The following is a 22,026-nucleotide window of genomic DNA, read 5'->3' on the forward strand; positions in this document are numbered from 1 at the left end:
TAATATAATAGAGACAGTTGATCTAGCTGGTCTGTCATATAATAAATAGAGACAGTAGATCTAGCTGGTCTGTCATATTATGATAGAGACAGTAGATCTAGCTGGTCTGTCATAATATAATAGAGACAGTAGATCTAGCTGGTCTGTCATATTATGATAGAGACAGTACATCTAGCTGGTCTGTCATAATATAATAGAGACAGTAGATCTATCTGGTCTGTCATAATATAATAGAGACAGTAGATCTAGCTGGTCTGTCAGAATACAATAGAGACAGTAGATCTAGCTGGTCTGTCATATTATAATAGACAGTAGATCTAGCTGGTCTGTCATAATATAATAGAGACAGTAGATCTAGCTGGTCTGTCAGAATACAATAGAGACAGTAGATCTAGCTGGTCTGTCGTATTATAATAGAGACAGTAGATCTAGCTGGTCTGTTATAATATAATAGAGACAGTAGATCTAGCTGGTCTTTCAATATATAATAGAGACAGTAGATCTAGCTGGTCTGTCACAATATAATACAGACACAGATACGGTAGATCTAGCTGGTCTGTCATATTATAATAGAGATAGTAGAAGTAGCTGGTCTGTCATATCATAATAGAGACAATAGATCTAGCTGGTCTGTCATAATATAATAGAGACAGTAGATCTAGCTGGTCTGTCATAATATAATAGAGACAGTAGATCTAGCTGGTCTGTCATAATATAATAGAGACAGTAGATCTAGCTGGTCTGTCACAATACAAGAGAGACAGTAGATCTAGCTGGTCTGTCAGAATACAAGAGAGACAGTAGATCTAGCTGGTCTGTCAAAATATAATAGAGACATTAGATCTAGCTGGTCTGTCATATTATAATAGAGACAGTGGATCTAGCTGGTCTGTCATAATATAATAGAGACAGTTGATCTAGCTGGTCTGTCATAATATAATATCGACAGTAGATCTAGCTGGTCTGTCATAATATAATAGAGACAGTAGATCTAGCTGGTCTGTCATAATACAATAGAGACAGTAGATCTAGCTGGTCTGTCATAATATAATAGAGACAGTTGATCTAGCTGGTCTGTCATAATATAATAGAGACAGTTTAGAAACATCAGTCTCATAAAGTCTTCATACTTCTTGACTTATTCCACATTTTTTGGTGTTACAGCCTGAATTGAAAATTGATTAAATATATTTTTTTCTCACCCATCTACAAAGTACCCCACAATGACAAAGTGAAAACATGTTTAGAAATGTTTGCTAATTTATTGCAAATGAAATACATAAATATCTCATTTACAGAAGTATACACACCCATGAGTCAATACTTTGTAGAAGCACCTTGGGCGGAGATTACAGCCGTGAGTCGTCTCCCATCCTACCTTGCAGATTTTCTCAAGCTCTGTTAAGATAGATGAGGAGCGGTATGTAACAGCAATCTTCAAGTCTTTCCACAGATTTTCAAGGAGATTTAAGTCTGGGCTTTGGCTGGGCCACTCAAGGACTTTCACATTGTAGTTCTGAAGCCATTCCAGCATTACTTTGGCTGTATGCTTGGGGTCATTGTCCTGTTGGAACGTACATCTTCACCCCAAGTCTAAGGTTGTTTGCATTCTGAGGCAGGTTTTCATCAAGAGTTTGCCTGGCCAGCTCTAGTAGAGTCTGGGTAGTTCCATATTTTTTTCAATTTCCCAATGATGTGTTCGCTGTGTTCTTAGAAACTTTCAACACTCTAGAAATGGTTTAATAACCTTTCCCAGATATAGGCCTCATCAAAATTCTATCTTGGAGATTTCCGGACAGTTCCTGGTATAGTTTCTGCTGTGACATGATGTGGGACCTTATATAGACAGGTGTGCTTCTAAATCATGTCCAAACAATTTGAATTGGCCACAGGTGGACTCTAATCAAGTTGTAGTGACATCTCTAGGATGATCAAAGTAAATGGGATGGCATCTGAGCTCCATTTGGAGTGTCACAGCAAAGTAAATGGGATGGCATCTGAGCTCCGTTCGGAGTGTCACAGCAAAGTAAATGGGATGGCATCTGAGCTCCATTTGGAGTGTCACAGCAAAGTAAATGGGATGGCATCTGAGCTCCGTTCGGAGTGTCACAGCAAAGTAAATGGGATGGCATCTGAGCTCCGTTCGGAGTGTCACAGCAAAGTAAATGGGATGGCATCTGAGCTCCGTTCGGAGTGTCACAGCAAAGTAAATGGGATGGCATCTGAGCTCCGTTCGGAGTGTCACAGCAAAGTAAATGGGATGGCATCTGAGCTCCGTTCGGAGTGTCACAGCAAAGTAAATGGGATGGCATCTGAGCTCCGTTCGGAGTGTCACAGCAAAGTAAATGGGATGGCATCTGAGCTCCGTTCGGAGTGTCACAGCAAAGTAAATGGGATGGCATCTGAGCTCCGTTCGGAGTGTCACAGCAAAGTAAATGGGATGGCATCTGAGCTCCGTTCGGAGTGTCACAGCAAAGTAAATGGGATGGCATCTGAGCTCCGTTCGGAGTGTCACAGCAAAGTAAATGGGATGGCATCTGAGCTCCGTTCGGAGTGTCACAGCAAAGTAAATGGGATGGCATCTGAGCTCCGTTCGGAGTGTCACAGCAAAGTAAATGGGATGGCATCTGAGCTCCGTTCGGAGTGTCACAGCAAAGTAAATGGGATGGCATCTGAGCTCCGTTCGGAGTGTCACAGCAAAGTAAATGGGATGGCATCTGAGCTCCGTTCGGAGTGTCACAGCAAAGTAAATGGGATGGCATCTGAGCTCCGTTCGGAGTGTCACAGCAAAGTAAATGGGATGGCATCTGAGCTCCGTTCGGAGTGTCACAGCAAAGTAAATGGGATGGCATCTGAGCTCCGTTCGGAGTGTCACAGCAAAGTAAATGGGATGGCATCTGAGCTCCGTTCGGAGTGTCACAGCAAAGTAAATGGGATGGCATCTGAGCTCCGTTCGGAGTGTCACAGCAAAGTAAATGGGATGGCATCTGAGCTCCGTTCGGAGTGTCATAGCAAAGGGGTGGGGATTCTTATGTAAATTAGATATTTATTTAATTCAGTTGCAAATATTTTGAAAAACAGGTTTTCACTGTGTCATTATTATACAAAAAAAAATACATTTAATCCATTTTGAATTCAGGCTGTAACACAACAAAATGTGGAATAAGTCAAGGGGTATGAAGGCACTGTAAATGATATCAAACTCAACCGTTAATCTTTCCCAGTGATGAAGACATGGATGTCTCGTGGTAGGGTAAGATATGCAAAAATGGGTCAACTTTGAGCACCTCTATCTCCTAAATGTTTTGTCATTCAGGTCCAATAAAAGTAACTTTCTGAGCTCTTCTACCAACGGGGCAAATATGGATGGAAGGGTTTGTTGAAATGAAAAGGGGTGCTGTCAAAAAAGTGATTCAAATCAAATGGAACGACCCACAAGCTTTAAGATGAGAACAAGCTGAAGGACAAAAAATACCAGAGTTTTGGCGCAGGTAAAACCAACTTGCGCCAGCTAACACTACCTAGAAAATAAAAAAAATCAGAGTCAACCTTTCTGTAAATGTTCATGTTTACAAATCAATATTTTGAGTCAAAGTATCAGTGAAATATCGTCCCATAATAATATTGCAATATGTAACTGTACGGACTGTACAGTCCGATCACTACTATGATTGTGACATGTGGTTGTCTCACCTAGTAGCCATATTAAGATGGATGAACTAAGTATAAGTCACTTAAATTAATGAACTAAGTGTAAATCACTCTTGATAAGAGCAACTGCCAAATGATTCAAATCTGTAACTCGATATAAACAGTAACAAGGTAATGTCTCATTCTTCTTCTTCTTGAACTTGTTCTTCTTCTTCCCATGTTCTTAATCCTCATCTGACACGGCGTCGATGACCTCATGATGGTGGTGTCCGTCGTGGGGGGACGAAGGCTCGCCCGTCCTGTACAGCCCGGGGAATTTGGTGGGGCTGATCTCCTCCGAGCTGGGCGTACGAGCCACCCCTCCTGGGTGCTCCGCCCGACGTACTGCCGCTGGGCTGCTCCTGGGGGGATGGAAGCATTCGGTCATGGCTGGGCACTCTGCATTGGGCACTGTTCTAGACACAGAGTCCTGGGTCTCTTCTCTCCTCTGGTCAGTGATACGTCACCTCCCCATTAGACCTGCAGGGGGCAGTACACACACACACTTCGTCACGCAGTACAAATAGTAATACAGGTAGGTTACTAAAGCCAGCCAGGACAGGGGAGAACGACTGCCTCCTCTCATTGAAGCCACAAAAGTTCAAGGCCCACCGCAGTACATTATTTGCAGAAAGCAGGACCGCCCCCCAATTATAATGAATGGAAAAATGGCCTTCTTCCTAGTCAACCTTCGTGTAAATAAAAAATGTTTAGAAAACAATCATGGCACCAATAATAGCTTCTAATTAGGGGTGTGATGTGTGTGAACGTTAATGTTAAGGATCACAATTTCGTTTTAAGAAAAATAATCTTAACATAGATGCAGAAAGTAACCAGCATAGTGGGTCTAGGAGCATTGAAACACGAGGCCTTACTGTTTTGAAGCCTTGGCTACCACACTGTGAACAGCGTGAAGTGAACCCTACAATTATATTTTTACTTTACTTGACCAGTTGTCCGTGTAGTTAGTCCTTTAGGAGGTGCGAATGTGACACAATATATCCACAGGAAAGTATAAAGACATGAACTTTTCAAAGCGCTGGTAGTGCGTTCTGATTTCTATCACCTGAAACGTGCTCAGAACGAGGTGCACCAGCTCGGTCAGTAGTCTTGTATTTGTATCTTCTGAGCACGCTTCAGGTGTTATAAATCTGAACGCACGACCAGCGGTTTTGAAAAGTTCACGTATTTATAATTTCCTGTGGATATATTGTGTCACATTCCCACCTCCTAAAGGACCAACTACACGGACAACGGGTAATGTACACTAAAGAAATACATTTAATTAAACATTCTGGCTTGTAGAGGTCATAACAGGAAACTTTCCTGATTCAAACTCTCATTTCTGTTCGACATCGAATTCAATTAAATTCAACGTCGGGTTTACAGCTGCTTCAGAAGGGGGAAGGGCAGGTAGATTACATACACACAGGTAAAGACTTTCAGCTTGCAAGCAGACACTGGAAGAAGGTTTCTGATTGACAGACGGAAGGGGTTCTGCGCATGCGTTTTGTTGCATATTTTTGTGGGTTATTAACCAGTTCCCATGCACTATTGAGTGTTCACATGGGAATGAATGGTTTCACGTGATCGATGAATTTGTCTACACGGTCATTAGATCAAGGACACGCTGACACGTCACCTTTCTATCACACCTGCAGGAGACCGTACACACACACGCTTCAGTCAAACAGTACAGTGGAACAGCTGCAGCATTGGTAAGGGAAAGAACGATACCTAGTCAGTTGTACATATGAATGCATTCAACTGAAATGTGTCTTCTGCATTTAACTCAACCCCTCTGAATCAGAGAGGTGTAGGGGGGGATGCCATAATCTTCCATCCACATCTTCGTCGCCCGCGGAACAGTGGGTTCACTGGCTTGCTCAAGGGGCAGAACGACACATTTTTACCTTGTCTGCTCTGGGATTCAATCCAGGAACCTTTCGGTTACTAGCCACAAGGCTACCTTTTGTGTAATGTGTATCAAAGATTCTGATGTGTATCAAAGATTCTAATGTGTATCAAAGATTCTAATGTGTATCAAAGATTCTCATGTGTATCAAAGATTCTAATGTGTATCAAAGATTCTCATGTGTATCAAAGATTCTAATGTGTATCAAAGATTCTAATGTGTATCAAAGATTCTCATATAAATCCACCAGATGAGGTCCAAAAAATATGACAGCCTCAACAGAACAGAAGAAGAAGAGACCAAATGAAATCTCAAAACAGCTACTGTTTCAATAGTATGACCTACCACTGCCGATGACAGTCAAATCAATTGTATTTTATAAAGCCCTTTTTTACATCAGCCTATGACAGGTCACAGGTCAAGAGATACGGGGCATTCGGGAAAGTATTCAAACCCCTTCCCTTTTTCCACATTCTGTTACGTTACAGCCCTGTTCTAAAATGTATTGAATTATTTTTTCCCCCTCAGCAATCTACACACAATAACTCATAATGACAAAGCGAAAACAGGTTTAGACATTTTTGTAAATTTATCAAAAATAAAAAAACAGAAATACCTTATTTACGTAAGTATTCAGAACCTTTGCTATAAGACTCAACAGGGGCGGCAGGGTAGCCTAGTGGTTAGAGCATTGGGCTGGTAACCGGAAGGTTGCAAGTTCAAATCCCCGAGCTGACAAGGTACAAATCTGTCGTTCTGCCCCACTGTTCCTAGGCCGTCATTGAAAATAAGAACTGACTTGCCTGGTTAAATAAAGATAAAATAAACATTGAGCTCAGTTGCATCCTGTTTGTATGTATCATCTTTGAGATGTTTCTACAACTTGGAGTCTGTGGTAAATTTAATTGATTGGACAGTGTGTGCGCGCGTGTGAAAACACTACCACAGTTCCGTTTTGCTGAAACGCGAAAACCAGAATGGTGTAATAACAGGAAAACCTGCGCTTCCTGTCACAATACCACTACGATTAAGAGCGGGAGACTGGACACCCAAGACACACACTGTAGTCGTCTTAAAACTATAGCCAGTAACTTGGTCCCCAGCATTTCACTTCTTTATTTTTAAAGATTGGTTAGCTAGCTAGCTAACAGCCTGATTTGTTTATTGAGAAAATAAGTTCCATTTAAATGTTTAAATTATACTGTGTACAAACTCTTGGTCTGAAGTAGATGTCAATCAATTCCAAAACAACACAATTTGGTTATATCTGTATTATAAAAGTATTGTGTGTTCTGTGAAATAACATGAGGTTTATATTGTTATATTGCACCAGAGTAGAAAAAGGTTCAACTTAATACAAACCATACCAAGTCAAACATTTTATTTGGCAGGATTATTGTAAAAAACAAACGTTATCAACAAACAGCTCTAGTAAAAACATTTTTTTTTTTTTTTAAACATCTAAAAAATATACAACATACACAGAATAAAATAATAAAACAATCCATCAGTAAATACTTGACGTCATTCACTCTCATGAAAGAAAACACACATCAGAGATAAAGTCAGTCAGCTAGCTCTGATGGTTACAATGAATATTGGACCTTGTCAGTCAGTCTTCTCATGTTTGGTCAGCAGTGGCACCAGAAACTTTTCATTGGGGAAGCTAAGGGGGAAGCTAAGGGGGAAGCTAAGGGGGAAGCTAAGGGGTCCTGTCATATATGATGTACTAAAACAATGTTTTTTTTTGGAGGGGGCTAGGCTATTTTTGAGGAGGCTTCAGCATTGTCTAGCCCCTCTTTGGAGCCACCCATTGTTTTGGTCCATATTTTTGGTGCCAGTCTCCACCACCATGGAGCCATCAGTTTTCAGAACAGACAGTTCATGGATCCATCCACCATCTGTTTTCAGAACAGACAGTTCATGCACTTCACAGCCTTGCTGCCGTAGTCCAGACACTCCGGGCCGATGCACTGACAGCAGGCGTTGTGGAACCAGCGGTACTTAGACCCTCCCATCGACTCACAGTATAGTTTACACTGGCGGATGGATACGCAGTCGTCAAAGTAGACCACCGTGCACATGTTATCTGGCGGACAAGGGCGGAAGGTGGAGGGATACAGAGAAAAGAAATAGGGCACTGGTCAGCTCTCTCAGTAACCACATCTTTAAAACATAACTAGTAATCCCATGAAAACATATTTATATCCGTAGTAAGTAGTTACCTGCTAAAAGCGGTCATCATTAACCTTCCAATGTTTTCCTTAGGGTTTGCTTTTATGACTGAGGACAATGGGTGTGCTGCTAACACTAAGTGTGACCATGTGTTCTAGATTGCGTCCCAATTGGCACCCTATTCCCTATGCAGTGCACTACTTTTCATTGGGCCCTGGTCAAAAGTGGTTCACTACATAGGGACTAGGGTACCAATTGGGACGCACATCTGGTGTTTCTAATGAGCTAACAGCTGGGCATTGTGGTGGGATCCAACCAATGCTCTCATATTTAACCAATATGGGGTCTCAGGAAACTCATGAGTGCAGTGTCTTTTTTTTCTATAAGAGCTGGATCAAAGGTTCAGGACCAAACCAGAGAAAGGAGAGGAGGAGAGAAGGAAACTAGGAGGAGGAGAGAAGAGAAGGAAACTAGAGTGATGGGGGAGAGAGGAGAGAAGGAAACTAGAAGGAGGTAATAATAACCCAGCCAGAGAAGAGGAGGAAGGGGAGGATGATATGGAGGAATGGGAGGAGAGAGAGAGAAGAGGGGGAACGGGAGGAGAGAGAGAGAGAGAGAGAGAAGAGGAGGAACGGGAGGAGAGAGAGAGAAGAGGAGGAACGGGAGGAGAGAGAGAGAAGAGGAGGAACGGGAGGAGAGAGAGAGAAGAGGAGGAACGGGAGGAGAGAGAGAGAAGAGGAGGAACGGGAGGAGAGGGAGAGAAGAGGAGGAACAGGAGGAGAGAGAGAGAGAAGAGGAGGAACGGGAGGAGAGAGAGAAAAAATATGATGAGGAGAGAGAAGAGTAAGAACGGGAGGAGAAGGAGGGGAGGAGGAGAGAGAAGAGGAGGATGATGAGGAGAGAAGAGGCAGTTCACATCACCAACATCATCCCTCCGGACTGAACACAACATCTGACTTGGTGTTTCTCCTCTAGTGGGATGACATGTAGTGTAAACTAGAAAATAAAGGAGAGCTGCACACTCTAGGAGCTCAGATGTAAAAATACAATAACCAACGTTTCGATATACCCTGATGAAGACCGCTCGTCTGTTGGATATGACATTTTTTCCATCTGTGCTCCTAGAGTGTACGGCTCTCCTTTATTTTCAAGTTTTCTACTCCGCTAGCCAGCACCTAAATAGGTGTGCGTTTCTTTTCCTTCTAGAATGTAGTGTAAACTAACCACTCAGTGTTTAACACAGTCTAAACAGTGTTCGCTGCAACGAAGCCCAACTGTCTCTAATGACGACGGTGTTCCATTCATAGAAATGGAATCTATCATACTATTCTAGTTCTGTGGTTCCACAGTCAAATCATTCTAGTTCTGTGGTTCCACAGTCAAATCATTCTAGTTCTGTGGTTCCACAGTCAAATCATTCTAGTTCTGTGGTTCCACAGTCAAATCATTCTAGTTCTGTGGTTCCACAGTCAAATCATTCTAGTTCTGTGGTTCCACAGTCAAATCATTCTAGTTCTATGGTTTCGCAACCTTGAGTGTCGTAGCTGCCGTGGATGCTGTTGGCGGGGAGCGATATGTTCTGGTGCTGGTCGTCAAGCGTCTCTAGAAAAGAGACCAGGTTCTCATGGTGAGATAGTTCCTCGGCAACGGGAAAGGACACCACCATCATGTTGATAGGGGCGTCGCCCTCCGTGAGGGCTCGGAACAACGAGGGGATTGGTCGATGGAGTTCCTCCACTGTGCTCTTGGAGGTGGCTGGAGTATCACTGTAGTTCTTAGGGTTACACATCCCTGAGAGAGAACGAGGGAGAGGCAGAGGAGGGAGAGTTTAGAACGTAATTAGAGCAGGAAAAAATTAAATGCAATACGGTCTGATATACCACGGCTGTCAGCCAACCAGCATTCAGGGCTCGAACCACCCAGTTTATAATTCAGTATAGCTCCCTTAAATTTTCAGAGTCCAATAACGAGTCCACTTTTAAACCAACCTGAGCAGAAAACAACTTGCCAAGTGCACTCCGTCATTTAAATAACTCCACAGACATTCCTGTCTAATTGGGGAGGCTGGTCACCACCGTATCGTTTTTGACTGAGCTGAGGTATTGTTGTGTTTCATGAATAAACACACATATTGTACTGTTTGAGATGTGACTTACCAACACACACACACACACACACAGTACTCACCAACACAGTCACAGCAGTCCTCCCACAGTGTCCCCAGACAGAGCATACACTCTTTACAACATGAACAGTTCCCGTCGGATGGACGACACTGACACAGCTCCTGCAACACACACACACACAACCAAGTCAATACAATAAACTACTGACAAGATACAGTATGTTGTTCTCAGAGCTGAGGTTTTCATAGTTTTCACAGACAGAACCAAGTCTCCACAGAGACCTGTCCCTGTACTGTCTAGTGTAGAGACAGAACCAAGTCTCCAGAGACCTGTCCCTGTACTGTCTAGTGTAGAGACAGAACCAAGTCTCCACAGAGACCTGTCCCTGTACTGTCTAGTGTAGAGACAGAACCAAGTCTCCAGAGACCTGTCCCTGTACTGTCTAGTGTAGAGACAGAACCAAGTCTCCAGAGACCTGTCCCTGTACTGTCTAGTGTAGAGACAGAACCAAGTCTCCAGAGACCTGTCCCTGTACTGTCTAGTGTAGAGACAGAACCAAGTCTCCAGAGACCTGTCCCTGTACTGTCTAGTGTAGAGACAGAACCAAGTCTCCAGAGACCTGTCCCTGTACTGTCTAGTGTAGAGACAGAACCAAGTCTCCACAGAGACCTGTCCCTGTACTGTCTAGTGTAGAGACAGAACCAAGTCTCCACAGAGACCTGTCCCTGTACTGTCTAGTGTAGAGACAGAACCAAGTCTCCACAGAGACCTGTCCCTGTACTGTCTAGTGTAGAGACAGAACCAAGTCTCCACAGAGACCTGTCCTTGTACTGTCTAGTGTAGAGACAGAACCAAGTCTCCAGAGACCTGTCCCTGTACTGTCTAGTGTAGAGACAGAACCAAGTCTCCACAGAGACCTGTCCCTGTACTGTCTAGTGTAGAGACAGAACCAAGTCTCCACAGAGACCTGTCCCTGTACTGTCTAGTGTAGAGACAGAACCAAGTCTCCACAGAGACCGGTCTAGAAACATTTCAGAAAAACAGCAGGTCTCTGTCCAGATTTACATTCCACTGTTAGAAATCAAACACAAACAGTCAAGCATTCATAACAGAAACCCTCTATTACTAGTCAGAGCAACTTCATATCACATGCTATCTTCTCTAGGAAGGAAGGGAACAAACATGATACTGTATGGTATCTTCTCTAGGAAGGAGAGGAACAAACCTGATACTGTATGGTATCTTCTCTATGAAGGAGGGGAATCTACATGATACTGTATGGTATCTTCTCTAGGAAGGAAGAGGAACAAACATGATACTGTATGGTATCTTCTCTAGGAAGGAAGGGGAACAAACATGATACTGTATGGTATCTTGTCTAGGAAGGATGGAGTTACAGTTGGACACGCTAGGCTCATGTCTGGTTAGGAGTGGAACATAAATACATGATATTGTATGCATGTACATGTTCAGGCACGCGGCAAGTTCACAACACACAAGCAATTGATTTTTCTGCATTAACCCAAACTCAATTGTGAACCAGAATAATTTTCACTGTACAAGTATGCTAAATTCTAATAAAATCTTGTCTTGGAAAGCACAAAGAAAAAGGAAAATCTAGGACACATGTACATTGTTTCAACAAAAGTGAAAACACATTTTGGCAACAAACTAAAGCCACCGTGGTGGGGTAAAGAGTGAGCAATGAGTTTGGCCGGGGTGAGTTGGACTGGCAATGAGTTACTCTCCTTCTCTCAGTCTGCAGTCTGACTCTCTCCATCTTCTCTCTCTCCCCCCCCCGTCTGTCTATTCTCACTCTCTTCCAATTCAAAAGGGGCTTTATTGGCAAGGGAAACATGGTTTACGTTGCCAAAGCAAGTGAAATAAATAAACAAAAGTGAGAAGAAACACATTTTTACAACATAAACAAAAAACTAACATGAACAGTAAAACATTGCACTCATTTTTTTTAAAAGAGACATTTCAAGTCTTATATTATCTACTATGTACAGGGTTTTAGCAATGTGCAAATAGTTGTAGTATGAAAGGGAAGATGAATAAACAGATACATATTGGTGGTATTTACAATGTTTGTTCTTCACTGGCTGCCCTTTTCTCATGGCAACAGGTCACACATCTCGCTGCTGTGATGTCACTTCACCTAACAGATAGGGGAGTTTATCAATGTTTTGGTTTTGTTTTCTAATTCTTTGTGTGTCTGTGTAATCTGTGGGAAACAAGTCTCTAAAATGGTCATACATTGGGCAGGAGGTTAGGAAGTGTAGCTCAGTTTCCACCTCGTTTTGTGGACATTGGGCACACAATCCGGGCTCTCAAGAGAAGACAGTGTGCTTATGGTGACCTCTCTCAATAGCAAGGCTATGCTCATTGAGTCTGTACATAGTCAAAGCGTTCCTTAAGTTTGGGTCAGTTACAGTGGTCAGGTATGCTGCTACTGTGTACTCTCTGTTTAGGGCCAAATAGCATTCCAATTTTCTCTGAAAAGAATCAACCCCAAAAAAGCAATGTCAAATAGTCATATTTTTTGCGTTCTCATGATTTGGTTGGGTCTAATTGTGTTGCTTGCCTGGGGCTCTGTTGGGTCCATTTGTGTTTGTGAACAGAGCCCTAGAACCAGCTGGCCGAGGGGACTCTTCTCCAGGTTCATCTCTCTGTAGGTGATGGCTCTGTGGTGGAATGTTTGGGCATCGCTTCCTTTTAGGTGGTTGTAGAATTGAACAGCTCTTCTCTGGATTTAGAGACTAGAAGGTATCGTCCTTATTCTGCTCTGCATTATTTTGTTTCTTGTATTTTGTTTGGGGTTCACATGCAGAGACTCAGTTGGGTGTTTGTCCCATTTTGTGAATTATTGGTTGGTGAGCGGACGGACCCCAGACCTCACAACTAAATGATGGCAATGTGTTCTATAACTGATTGAAGTATATATTTTTTGACAGATTCTAAATTGGGATGTCAAATTTTAATGTTCTTTCCTGCCTTGTCTCTCAGATCGTTCACAGCTTTGTGGAAGTTACCTGTGGTGATGATGTTTAGGCCGAGGTAGGTATATATTTTTTTTGGTCTGCTCTAGGGAAAATGATGTCTAGGTGGAAATTTTATTTGTTGTCCTGGCAACTGGACCTTTCTTTGGAACACCATTATTTTTGTCTTACTGAGATTTTACTGTCAGGGCCCGGGTCAGTCAGGGCCCGGGTCAGTCAGGGCCCGGGTCAGTCAGAATATCTAGGTGCTGCTGTAGGTCCTCCTTGGTTGGGGACAGAAGCACCAGATAATCAGCAAAAATAAGATTTTTTTTCACTGAAAGAATAAACGTTTTGTTTTCGAAATGATACGTTTCCAGATTCGACCACCAAAGCCAACACCCTGCCTTCCAAAAGCCATCACCACCCTGACCTGCCATCCAAAAGCCATCACCCCCCTGACCTGCCTTCCAAAAGCCATCACCCTGCCTTCCAAAAGCCATCACCCCCCTGACCTGCATCCCAAAAGCCATCACCCCGCCTTCCAAAAGCCATCACCACCCTGACCTGCCTCCCAAAAGCCATCACCCTGCCTCCCAAAAGCCATCACCACCCTGACCTGCCTTCCAAAAGCCATCACCCCCCTGACCTGCATCCCGAAAGCCATCACCCCGCCTTCCAAAAGCCATCACCACCCTGACCTGCCTCCCAAAAGCCATCACCCTGCCTCCCAAAAGCCATCACCGCCCTGACCTGCCTCCCAAAAGCCATCACCACCCTGACCTGCTTTCCAAAAGCCATCACCGCCATCACCCTGCCTTCCAAAAGCCATCACTGCCATCACCCTGCCTTCCAAAAGCCATCACTGCCATCACCCTGCCTTCCAAAAGCCATCACTGCCATCACCCTGCCTTCCAAAAGCCATCACCGCCATCACCCTGCCTTCCAAAAGCCATCACCCTGCCTTCCAAAAGCCATCACTGCCATCACCCTGCCTTCAAAAGCCATCACCGCCATCACCCTGCCTCCCAAAAGCCATCACCCCCTGACCTGCCTTTCAAAAGCCATCACCCTACCTTCCAAAAGCCATGACCTGCCTTCCAAAAGCCATCACCCCGCCTTCCAAGAGCCATCACCCCCCTGACCTGCCTCCCAAAAGCCATCACCCCGCCTTCCAAAAGCCATCACCCCGCCTTCCAAAAGCCATCACCCCCCTGACCTGCCTCCCAAAAGCCATCACCCCCCCTGACCTGCCTCCCAAAAGCCATCACCCCGCCTTCCAAAAGCCATCACCCCCCTGACCTGCCTCCCAAAAGCCATCACCCTGCCTCCCAAAAGCCATCACCACCCTGACCTGCCTCCCAAAAGCCATCACCCCCCTGACCTGCCTTCCAAAAGCCATCACCCCGCCTTCCAAAAGCCATCACCCCGCCTTCCCAAAAGCCATCACCCCCCTGACCTGCCTCCCAAAAGCCATCACCCTGCTTCCCAAAAGCCATCACCCCGCCTTCCAAAAGCCATCACCACGCCTTCCAAAAGCCATCACCCCCCTGACCTGCCTCCCAAAAGCCATCACCCCCCTTGACCTGCCTTCCAAAAGACAACACCCTGCCTCCCAAAAGCCATCACCACCCTGACCTGCCTCCCAAAAGCCATCACCCCCCTTGACCTGCCTTCCAAAAGCCATCAACCCCCTTGACCTGCCTTCCAAAAGCCAACACCCTGCCTTCCAAAAGCCATCACCCCCCTGACCTGCCTCCCAAAAGCCATCACCACCCTGACCTGCCTCCCAAAAGCCATCACCCCCCTGACCTGCCTTCCAAAAGCCATCACCCCGCCTTCCAAAAGCCATCACCCCGCCTTCCCAAAAGCCAACACCCCCCTGACCTGCCTCCCAAAAGCCATCACCCTGCTTCCCAAAAGCCATCACCCCGCCTTCCAAAAGCCATCACCACGCCTTCCAAAAGCCATCACCTCCCTTGACCTGCCTTCCAAAAGCCAACACCCTGCCTCCCAAAAGCCATCATCCCCCTTGACCTGCCTTCCAAAAGCCAACACCCTGCCTTCCAAAAGCCATCACCCCCCTGACCTGCCTCCCAAAAGCCATCACCCCCCTTGACCTGCCTTCCAAAAGCCAACACCCTGCCTTCCAAAAGCCATCACCACGCCTTCCAAAAGCCATCACCCCCCTTGACCTGCCTTCCAAAAGCCATCACCCTGCCTCCCAAACGCCATCACCACCCTGACCTGCCTCCCAAAAGCCATCACCACCCTGACCTGCCTTCCAAAAGCCATCACCGCCATCACCCTGCCTTCCAAAAGCCATCACTGCCATCACCCTGCCTTCCAAAAGCCATCACCGCCATCACCCTGCCTTCCAAAAGCCATCATCGCCATCAACCTGCCTTCCAAAAGCCATCACTGCCATCACCCTGCCTTCAAAAGCCATCACCGCCATCACCCTGCCTCCCAAAAGCCATCACCCCCTGACCTGCCTTCCAAAAGCCATCACCCCCCTTGACCTGCCTTCCAAAAGCCAACACCCTGCCTTCCAAAAGCAATCACCACCCTGACCTGCCTTCCAAAAGCCATCACCCCCCTGACCTGCCTTCCAAAAGCCATCACCCTGCCTTCCAAAAGCCATCACCCCCCTGACCTGCATCCCAAAAACCATCACCCCGCCTTCCAAAAGCCATCACCACCCTGACCTGCCTCCCAAAAGCCATCACCCAGCCTCCCAAAAGCCATCACCACCCTGACCTGCCTTCCAAAAGCCATCACCACCCTGACCTGCCTTCCAAAAGCCATCACCACCCTGACCTGCCTTCCAAAAGCCATCACTGCCATAACCCTGCCTTCCAAAAGCCATCACTGCCATCACCCTGCCTTCCAAAAGCCATCACTGCAATCACCCTGCCTTCCAAAAGCCATCACTGCCATCACCCTGCCTTCCAAAAGCCATCACCGCCATCACCCTGCCTTCCAAAAGCCATCGCCCTGCCTTCAAAAGCCATCACCGCCATCACCCTGCCTCCCAAAAGCCATCACCCCCTGACCTGCCTTCCAAAAGCCATCACCCTACCTTCCAAAATCCATCACCCCCCCTGACCTGCCTCCCAAAAGCCATCACCCCCCCTGACCTGCCTCCCAAAAGCCATCACCCTGCCTCCCAAAAGCCATCACCCCGCCTTCCCAAAAGCCATCACCCCGCCTTCCAAAAGCCATCACCCCCCTGACCTGCCTTCATAAAGCCAACACCCTGCCTCCCAAAAGCCATCACCACCCTGACCTGCCTTCCAAAAGCCATCACCGCCATCACCCTTCCTTACAAAATCCATCACCCTGCCTTCCAAAAGCCATCACCCCCCTGACCTGCCTCCCAAAAGCCATCACCCTGCCTCCCAAAAGCCATCACCACCCTGACCTGCCTCCCAAAAGCCATCACCACCCTGACCTGCCTCCCAAAAGCCATCACCGCCATCACCCTGCCTTCCAAAAGCCATCACTGCCATCACCCTGCCTTCCAAAAGCCATCACTGCCATCACCCTGCCTTCCAAAAGCCATCACCGCCATCACCCTGCCTCCCAAAAGCCATCACCCCCTGACCTGCCTTTCAAAAGCCATCACCCTACCTTCCAAAAGCCATGACCTGCCTTCCAAAAGCCATCACCCCGCCTTCCAAAAGCCATCACCCCGCCTTCCAAAAGCCATCACCCCCCTTGACCTGCCGTCCAAAAGCCAACACCCTGCCTTCCAAAAGCAATCACCACCCTGACCTGCCTTCCAAAAGCCATCACCCCCCTGACCTGCCTTCCAAAAGCCATCACCCTGCCTTCCAAAAGCCATCACCCCCCTGACCTGCCTTCCAAAAGCCAACACCCTGCCTTCCAAAAGCAATCACCACCCTGACCTGCCTTCCAAAAGCCATCACCCCCCTGACCTGCCTTTCAAAAGCCATCACCCTACCTTCCAAAAGCCATGACCTGCCTTCCAAAAGCCATCACCCCGCCTTCCAAGAGCCATCACCCCCCTGACCTGCCTCCCAAAACCATCACCCTGCCTTCCAAAAGCCATCACCCCGCCTTCCAAAAGCCATCACCCCCCTGACCTGCCTCCCAAAAGCCATCACCCCCCCTGACCTGCCTCCCAAAAGCCATCACCCCGCCTTCCAAAAGCCATCACCCCCCTGACCTGCCTCCCAAAAGCCATCACCCTGCCTCCCAAAAGCCATCACCACCCTGACCTGCCTCCCAAAAGCCATCACCCCCCTGACCTGCCTTCCAAAAGCCATCACCCTGCCTTCCAAAAGCCATCACCCCGCCTTCCCAAAAGCCATCACCCCCCTGACCTGCCTCCCAAAAGCCATCACCCTGCTTCCCAAAAGCCATCACCCCGCCTTCCAAAAGCCATCACCACGCCTTCCAAAAGCCATCACCCCCCTGACCTGCCTCCCAAAAGCCATCACCCCCCTTGACCTGCCTTCCAAAAGCCAACACCCTGCCTCCCAAAAGCCATCACCACCCTGACCTGCCTCCCAAAAGCCATCACCCCCCCTGACCTGCCTTCCAAAAGCCATCACCCCCCTGACCTGCCTCCCAAAAGCCATCACCACCCTGACCTGCCTCCCAAAAGCCATCACCCCCCTGACCTGCCTTCCAAAAGCCATCACCCCGCCTTCCAAAAGCCATCACCCCGCCTTCCCAAAAGCCATCACCCCCCTGACCTGCCTCCCAAAAGCCATCACCCTGCTTCCCAAAAGTCATCACCCCGCCTTCCAAAAGCCATCACCACGCCTTCCAAAAGCCATCACCCCCCTTGACCTGCCTTCCAAAAGCCAACACCCTGCCTCCCAAAAGCCATCACCCCCCTTGACCTGCCTTCCAAAAGCCAACACCCTGCCTTCCAAAAGCCATCACCCCCCTGACCTGCCTCCCAAAAGCCATCACCCCCCTTGACCTGCCTTCCAAAAGCCAACACCCTGCCTTCCAAAAGCCATCACCACGCCTTCCAAAAGCCATCACCCCCCTTGACCTGCCTCCCAAAAGCCATCACCCCCCTTGACCTGCCTTCCAAAAGCCATCACCCTGCCTCCCAAAAGCCATCACCACCCTGACCTGCCTCCCAAAAGCCATCACCACCCTGACCTGCCTTCCAAAAGCCATCACCGCCATCACCCTGCCTTCCAAAATCCATCACCGCCATCACCCTGCCTTCCAAAAGCCATCACCGCCATCACCCTGCCTTCCAAAAGCCATCACTGCCATCACCCTGCCTTCAAAAGCCATCACCGCCATCACCCTGCCTCCCAAAAGCCATCACCCCCTGACCTGCCTTCCAAAAGCCATCACCCTGCCTTCCAAAAGCCATCACCCCCCTGACCTGCCTTCCAAAAGCCATCACCCCGCCTTCCAAAAGCCATCACCCCCCTGACCTGCATCCCAAAAGCCATCACCCCGCCTTCCAAAAGCAATCACCACCCTGACCTGCCTCCCAAAAGCCATCACCCAGCCTCCCAAAAGCCATCACCACCCTGACCTGCCTTCCAAAAGCCATCACCACCCTGACCTGCCTTCCAAAAGCCATCACCACCCTGACCTGCCTTCCAAAAGCCATCACCACCCTGACCTGCCTTCCAAAAGCCATCACTGCCATAAACCTGCCTTCCAAAAGCCATTACTGCCATCACCCTGCCTTCCAAAAGCCATCACTGCCATCACCCTGCCTTCCAAAAGCCATCACTGCCATCACCCTGCCTTCCAAAAGCCATCACCGCCATCACCCTGCCTTCCAAAAGCCATCGCCCTGCCTTCAAAAGCCATCACCGCCATCACCCTGCCTCCCAAAAGCCATCACCCCCTGACCTGCCTTCCAAAAGCCATCACCCTACCTTCCAAAATCCATCACCCCCCCTGACCTGCCTCCCAAAAGCCATCACCCCCCCTGACCTGCCTCCCAAAACCCATCACCCCGCCTTCCCAAAAGCCATTACCCCCCTGACCTGCCTCCCAAAAGCCATCACCCTGCTTCCCAAAAGCCATCACCCCGCCTTCCAAAAGCCATCACCCCGCCTTCCAAAAGCCATCACCCCCCTGACCTGCCTTCCAAAAGCCAACACCCTGCCTCCCAAAAGCCATCACCACCCTGACCTGCCTTCCAAAAGCCATCACCGCCATCACCCTGCCTTACAAAATCCATCACCCTGCCTTCCAAAAGCCATCACCCCCCTGACCTGCCTCCCAAAAGCCATCACCCTGCCTCCCAAAAGCCATCACCACCCTGACCTGCCTCCCAAAAGCCATCACCACCCTGACCTGCCTCCCAAAAGCCATCACCGCCATCACCCTGCCTTCCAAAAGCCATCACTGCCATCACCCTGCCTTCCAAAAGCCATCACTGCCATCACCCTGCCTTCCAAAAGCCATCACCGCCATCACCCTGCCTCCCAAAAGCCATCACCCCCTGACCTGCCTTTCAAAAGCCATCACCCTACCTTCCAAAAGCCATGACCTGCCTTCCAAAAGCCATCACCCCGCCTTCCAAAAGCCATCACCCCGCCTTCCAAAAGCCATCACCCCCCTTGACCTGCCGTCCAAAAGCCAACACCCTGCCTTCCAAAAGCAATCACCACCCTGACCTGCCTTCCAAAAGCCATCACCCCCCTGACCTGCCTTCCAAAAGCCATCACCCTGCCTTCCAAAAGCCATCACCCCCCTGACCTGCCTTCCAAAAGCCAACACCCTGCCTTCCAAAAGCAATCACCACCCTGACCTGCCTTCCAAAAGCCATCAACCCCCTGACCTGCCTTCCAAAAGCCATCACCCCGCCTTCCAAAAGCCATCACCCCGCCTTCCAAAAGCCATCACCCCCCTTGACCTGCCTTCCAAAAGCCAACACCCTGCCTTCCAAAAGCAATCACCACCCTGACCTGCCTTCCAAAAGCCATCACCCCCCTGACCTGCCTTCCAAAAGCCATCACCCTGCCTTCCAAAAGCCGTCACCCCCCCTGACCTGCCTTCCAAAAGCCATCACCCCGCATTCCAAAAGCCATCACCCCCCTGACCTGCACCCCAAAAGCCATCACCCCGCCTTCCAAAAGCCATCACCCCCCTTGACCTGCCTTCCAAAAGCCAACACCCTGCCTTCCAAAAGAAATCACCACCCTGACCTGCCTTCCAAAAGCAATCACCACCCTGACCTGCCTTCCAAAAGCCAACACCCTGCCTTCCAAAAGCAATCACCACCCTGACCTGCCTTCCAAAAGCCATCACCCCCCTGACCTGCCTTCCAAAAGCCATCACCCCGCCTTCCAAAAGCCATCACCCCGCCTTCCCAAAAGCCATCACCCCCCTGACCTGCCTCCCAAAAGCCATCACCCCCCTGACCTGCCTCCCAAAAGCCATCACCCCCCTGACCTGCCTCCCAAAAGCCATCACCCCGCCTTCCCAAAAGCCATCACCCCCCTGACCTGCCTCCCAAAAGCCATCACCCTGCTTCCCAAAAGCCATCACCCCGCCTTCCAAAAGCCATCACCCCCCTGACCTGCCTCCCAAAAGCCATCACCCCCTTGACCTGCCTTCCAAAAGCCAACACCCTGCCTCCCAAAAGCCATCACCCCACCGCCATCACCCTGCCTTACAAAATCCATCACCCTGCCTTCCAAAAGCCATCACCCCCCTGACCTGCCTCCCAAAAGCCATCACCCTGCCTCCCAAAAGCCATCACCACCCTGACCTGCCTCCCAAAAGCCATCACCACCCTGACCTGCCTCCCAAAAGCCATCACCGCCATCACCCTGCCTTCCAAAAGCCATCACTGCCATCACCCTGCCTACCAAAAGCCATCACTGCCATCACCCTGCCTTCCAAAAGCCATCACCGCCATCACCCTGCCTCCCAAAAGCCATCACCCCCTGACCTGCCTTTCAAAAGCCATCACCCTACCTTCCAAAAGCCATGACCTGCCTTCCAAAAGCCATCACCCCGCCTTCCAAAAGCCATCACCCCGCCTTCCAAAAGCCATCACCCCCCTGACCTGCCTCCCAAAAGCCATCACCCTGCCTTCCAAAAGCCATCACCTCGCCTTCCAAAAGCCATCACCACCCTGACCTGCCTCCCAAAAGCCATCACCACCCTGACCTACCTCCCAAAAGCCATCACCCCCCTGACCTGCCTCCCAAAAGCCATCACCCCGCCTTCCCAAAAGCCATCACCCCCCTGACCTGCCTCCCAAAAGCCATCACCCCCCTGACCTGCCTCCCAAAAGCCATCACCCCCCTGACCTGCTTCCCAAAAGCCATCACCCCGCCTTCCAAAAGCCATCACCCCGCCTTCCAAAAGCCATCACCCCCCTGACCTGCCTCCCAAAAGCCATCACCCCCTTGACCTGCCTTCCAAAAGCCAACACCCTGCCTCCCAAAAGCCATCACCACCCTGACCTGCCTCCCAAAAGCCATCACCCCCCTTGACCTGCCTTCCAAAAGCCAACACCCTGCCTCCCAAAAGCCATCACCCCCCTGACCTGCCTCCCAAAAGCCATCACCCCCTTGACCTGCCTTCCAAAAGCCAACACCCTGCCTCCCAAAAGCCATCACCCCCCTTGACCTGCCTTCCAAAAGCCAACACCCTGCCTTCCAAAAGCCATCACCCCCCTTGACCTGCCTTCCAAAAGCCAACACCCTGCCTTCCAAAAGCCATCACCCCCCTGACCTGCCTCCCAAAAGCCATCACCCTGCCTCCCAAAAGCCATCACCACCCTGACCTGCCTCCCAAAAGCCATCACCACCCTGACCTGCCTTCCAAAAGCCATCACCACCCTGACCTGCCTTCCAAAAGCCATCACCGCCATCACCCTGCCTTCCAAAAGCCATAACTGCCATCACCCTGCCTTCCAAAAGCCATCACCGCCATCACCCTGCCTTCCAAAAGCCATCACCGCCATCACCCTGCCTCCCAAAAGCCATCACCACCCTGACCTGCCTCCCAAAAGCCATCACCCCCCTTGACCTGCCTTCCAAAAGCCAACACCCTGCCTTCCAAAAGCCATCACCCCCCTGACCTGCCTCCCAAAAGCCATTACCCCCCTTGACCTGCCTTCCAAAAGCCAACACCCTGCCTCCCAAAAGCCATCACCCCCCCTGAC

At 48.8% G+C, this 22,026-nt stretch overlaps 2 protein-coding genes across 4 annotated transcripts in view; both read right to left on the minus strand.

Annotated features, from left to right (window-relative positions):
* Positions 1-1,903: 1,903 nt before the first annotated feature.
* Positions 1,904-4,960, minus strand: LOC118944836. Its single transcript, XM_036966346.1, has 2 exons — positions 4,757-4,960; positions 1,904-4,170 (listed from the first exon to the last, which is right to left on the minus strand). The coding sequence occupies exon 2, from the start codon at positions 3,008-3,010 to the stop codon at positions 1,904-1,906; it is 1,107 nt and encodes a 368-aa protein (XP_036822241.1). The 5' UTR covers positions 3,011-4,170; positions 4,757-4,960.
* Positions 4,961-6,972: 2,012 nt separating this feature from the next.
* Positions 6,973-22,026, minus strand: part of LOC110509148 (twisted gastrulation protein homolog 1-A) — a 43,529-nt gene continuing 28,475 nt past the window's right edge. For all 3 annotated transcript variants that reach the window (XM_036966758.1, XM_036966757.1, XM_036966759.1), the window contains exons 3-5: positions 9,968-10,067; positions 9,311-9,571; positions 6,973-7,694 (exon numbers count right to left, since the gene is read on the minus strand). In XM_036966758.1, the coding sequence (XP_036822653.1) occupies positions 7,513-7,694; positions 9,311-9,571; positions 9,968-10,067 (543 nt within the window). In that variant the 3' untranslated portion in view covers positions 6,973-7,512. The remainder of the gene's footprint in view (positions 7,695-9,310; positions 9,572-9,967; positions 10,068-22,026) is intronic.

This window comes from Oncorhynchus mykiss, chromosome 28, assembly GCF_013265735.2.
Source record: "Oncorhynchus mykiss isolate Arlee chromosome 28, USDA_OmykA_1.1, whole genome shotgun sequence".
NCBI classification, from domain to species: domain Eukaryota; kingdom Metazoa; phylum Chordata; class Actinopteri; order Salmoniformes; family Salmonidae; genus Oncorhynchus; species Oncorhynchus mykiss.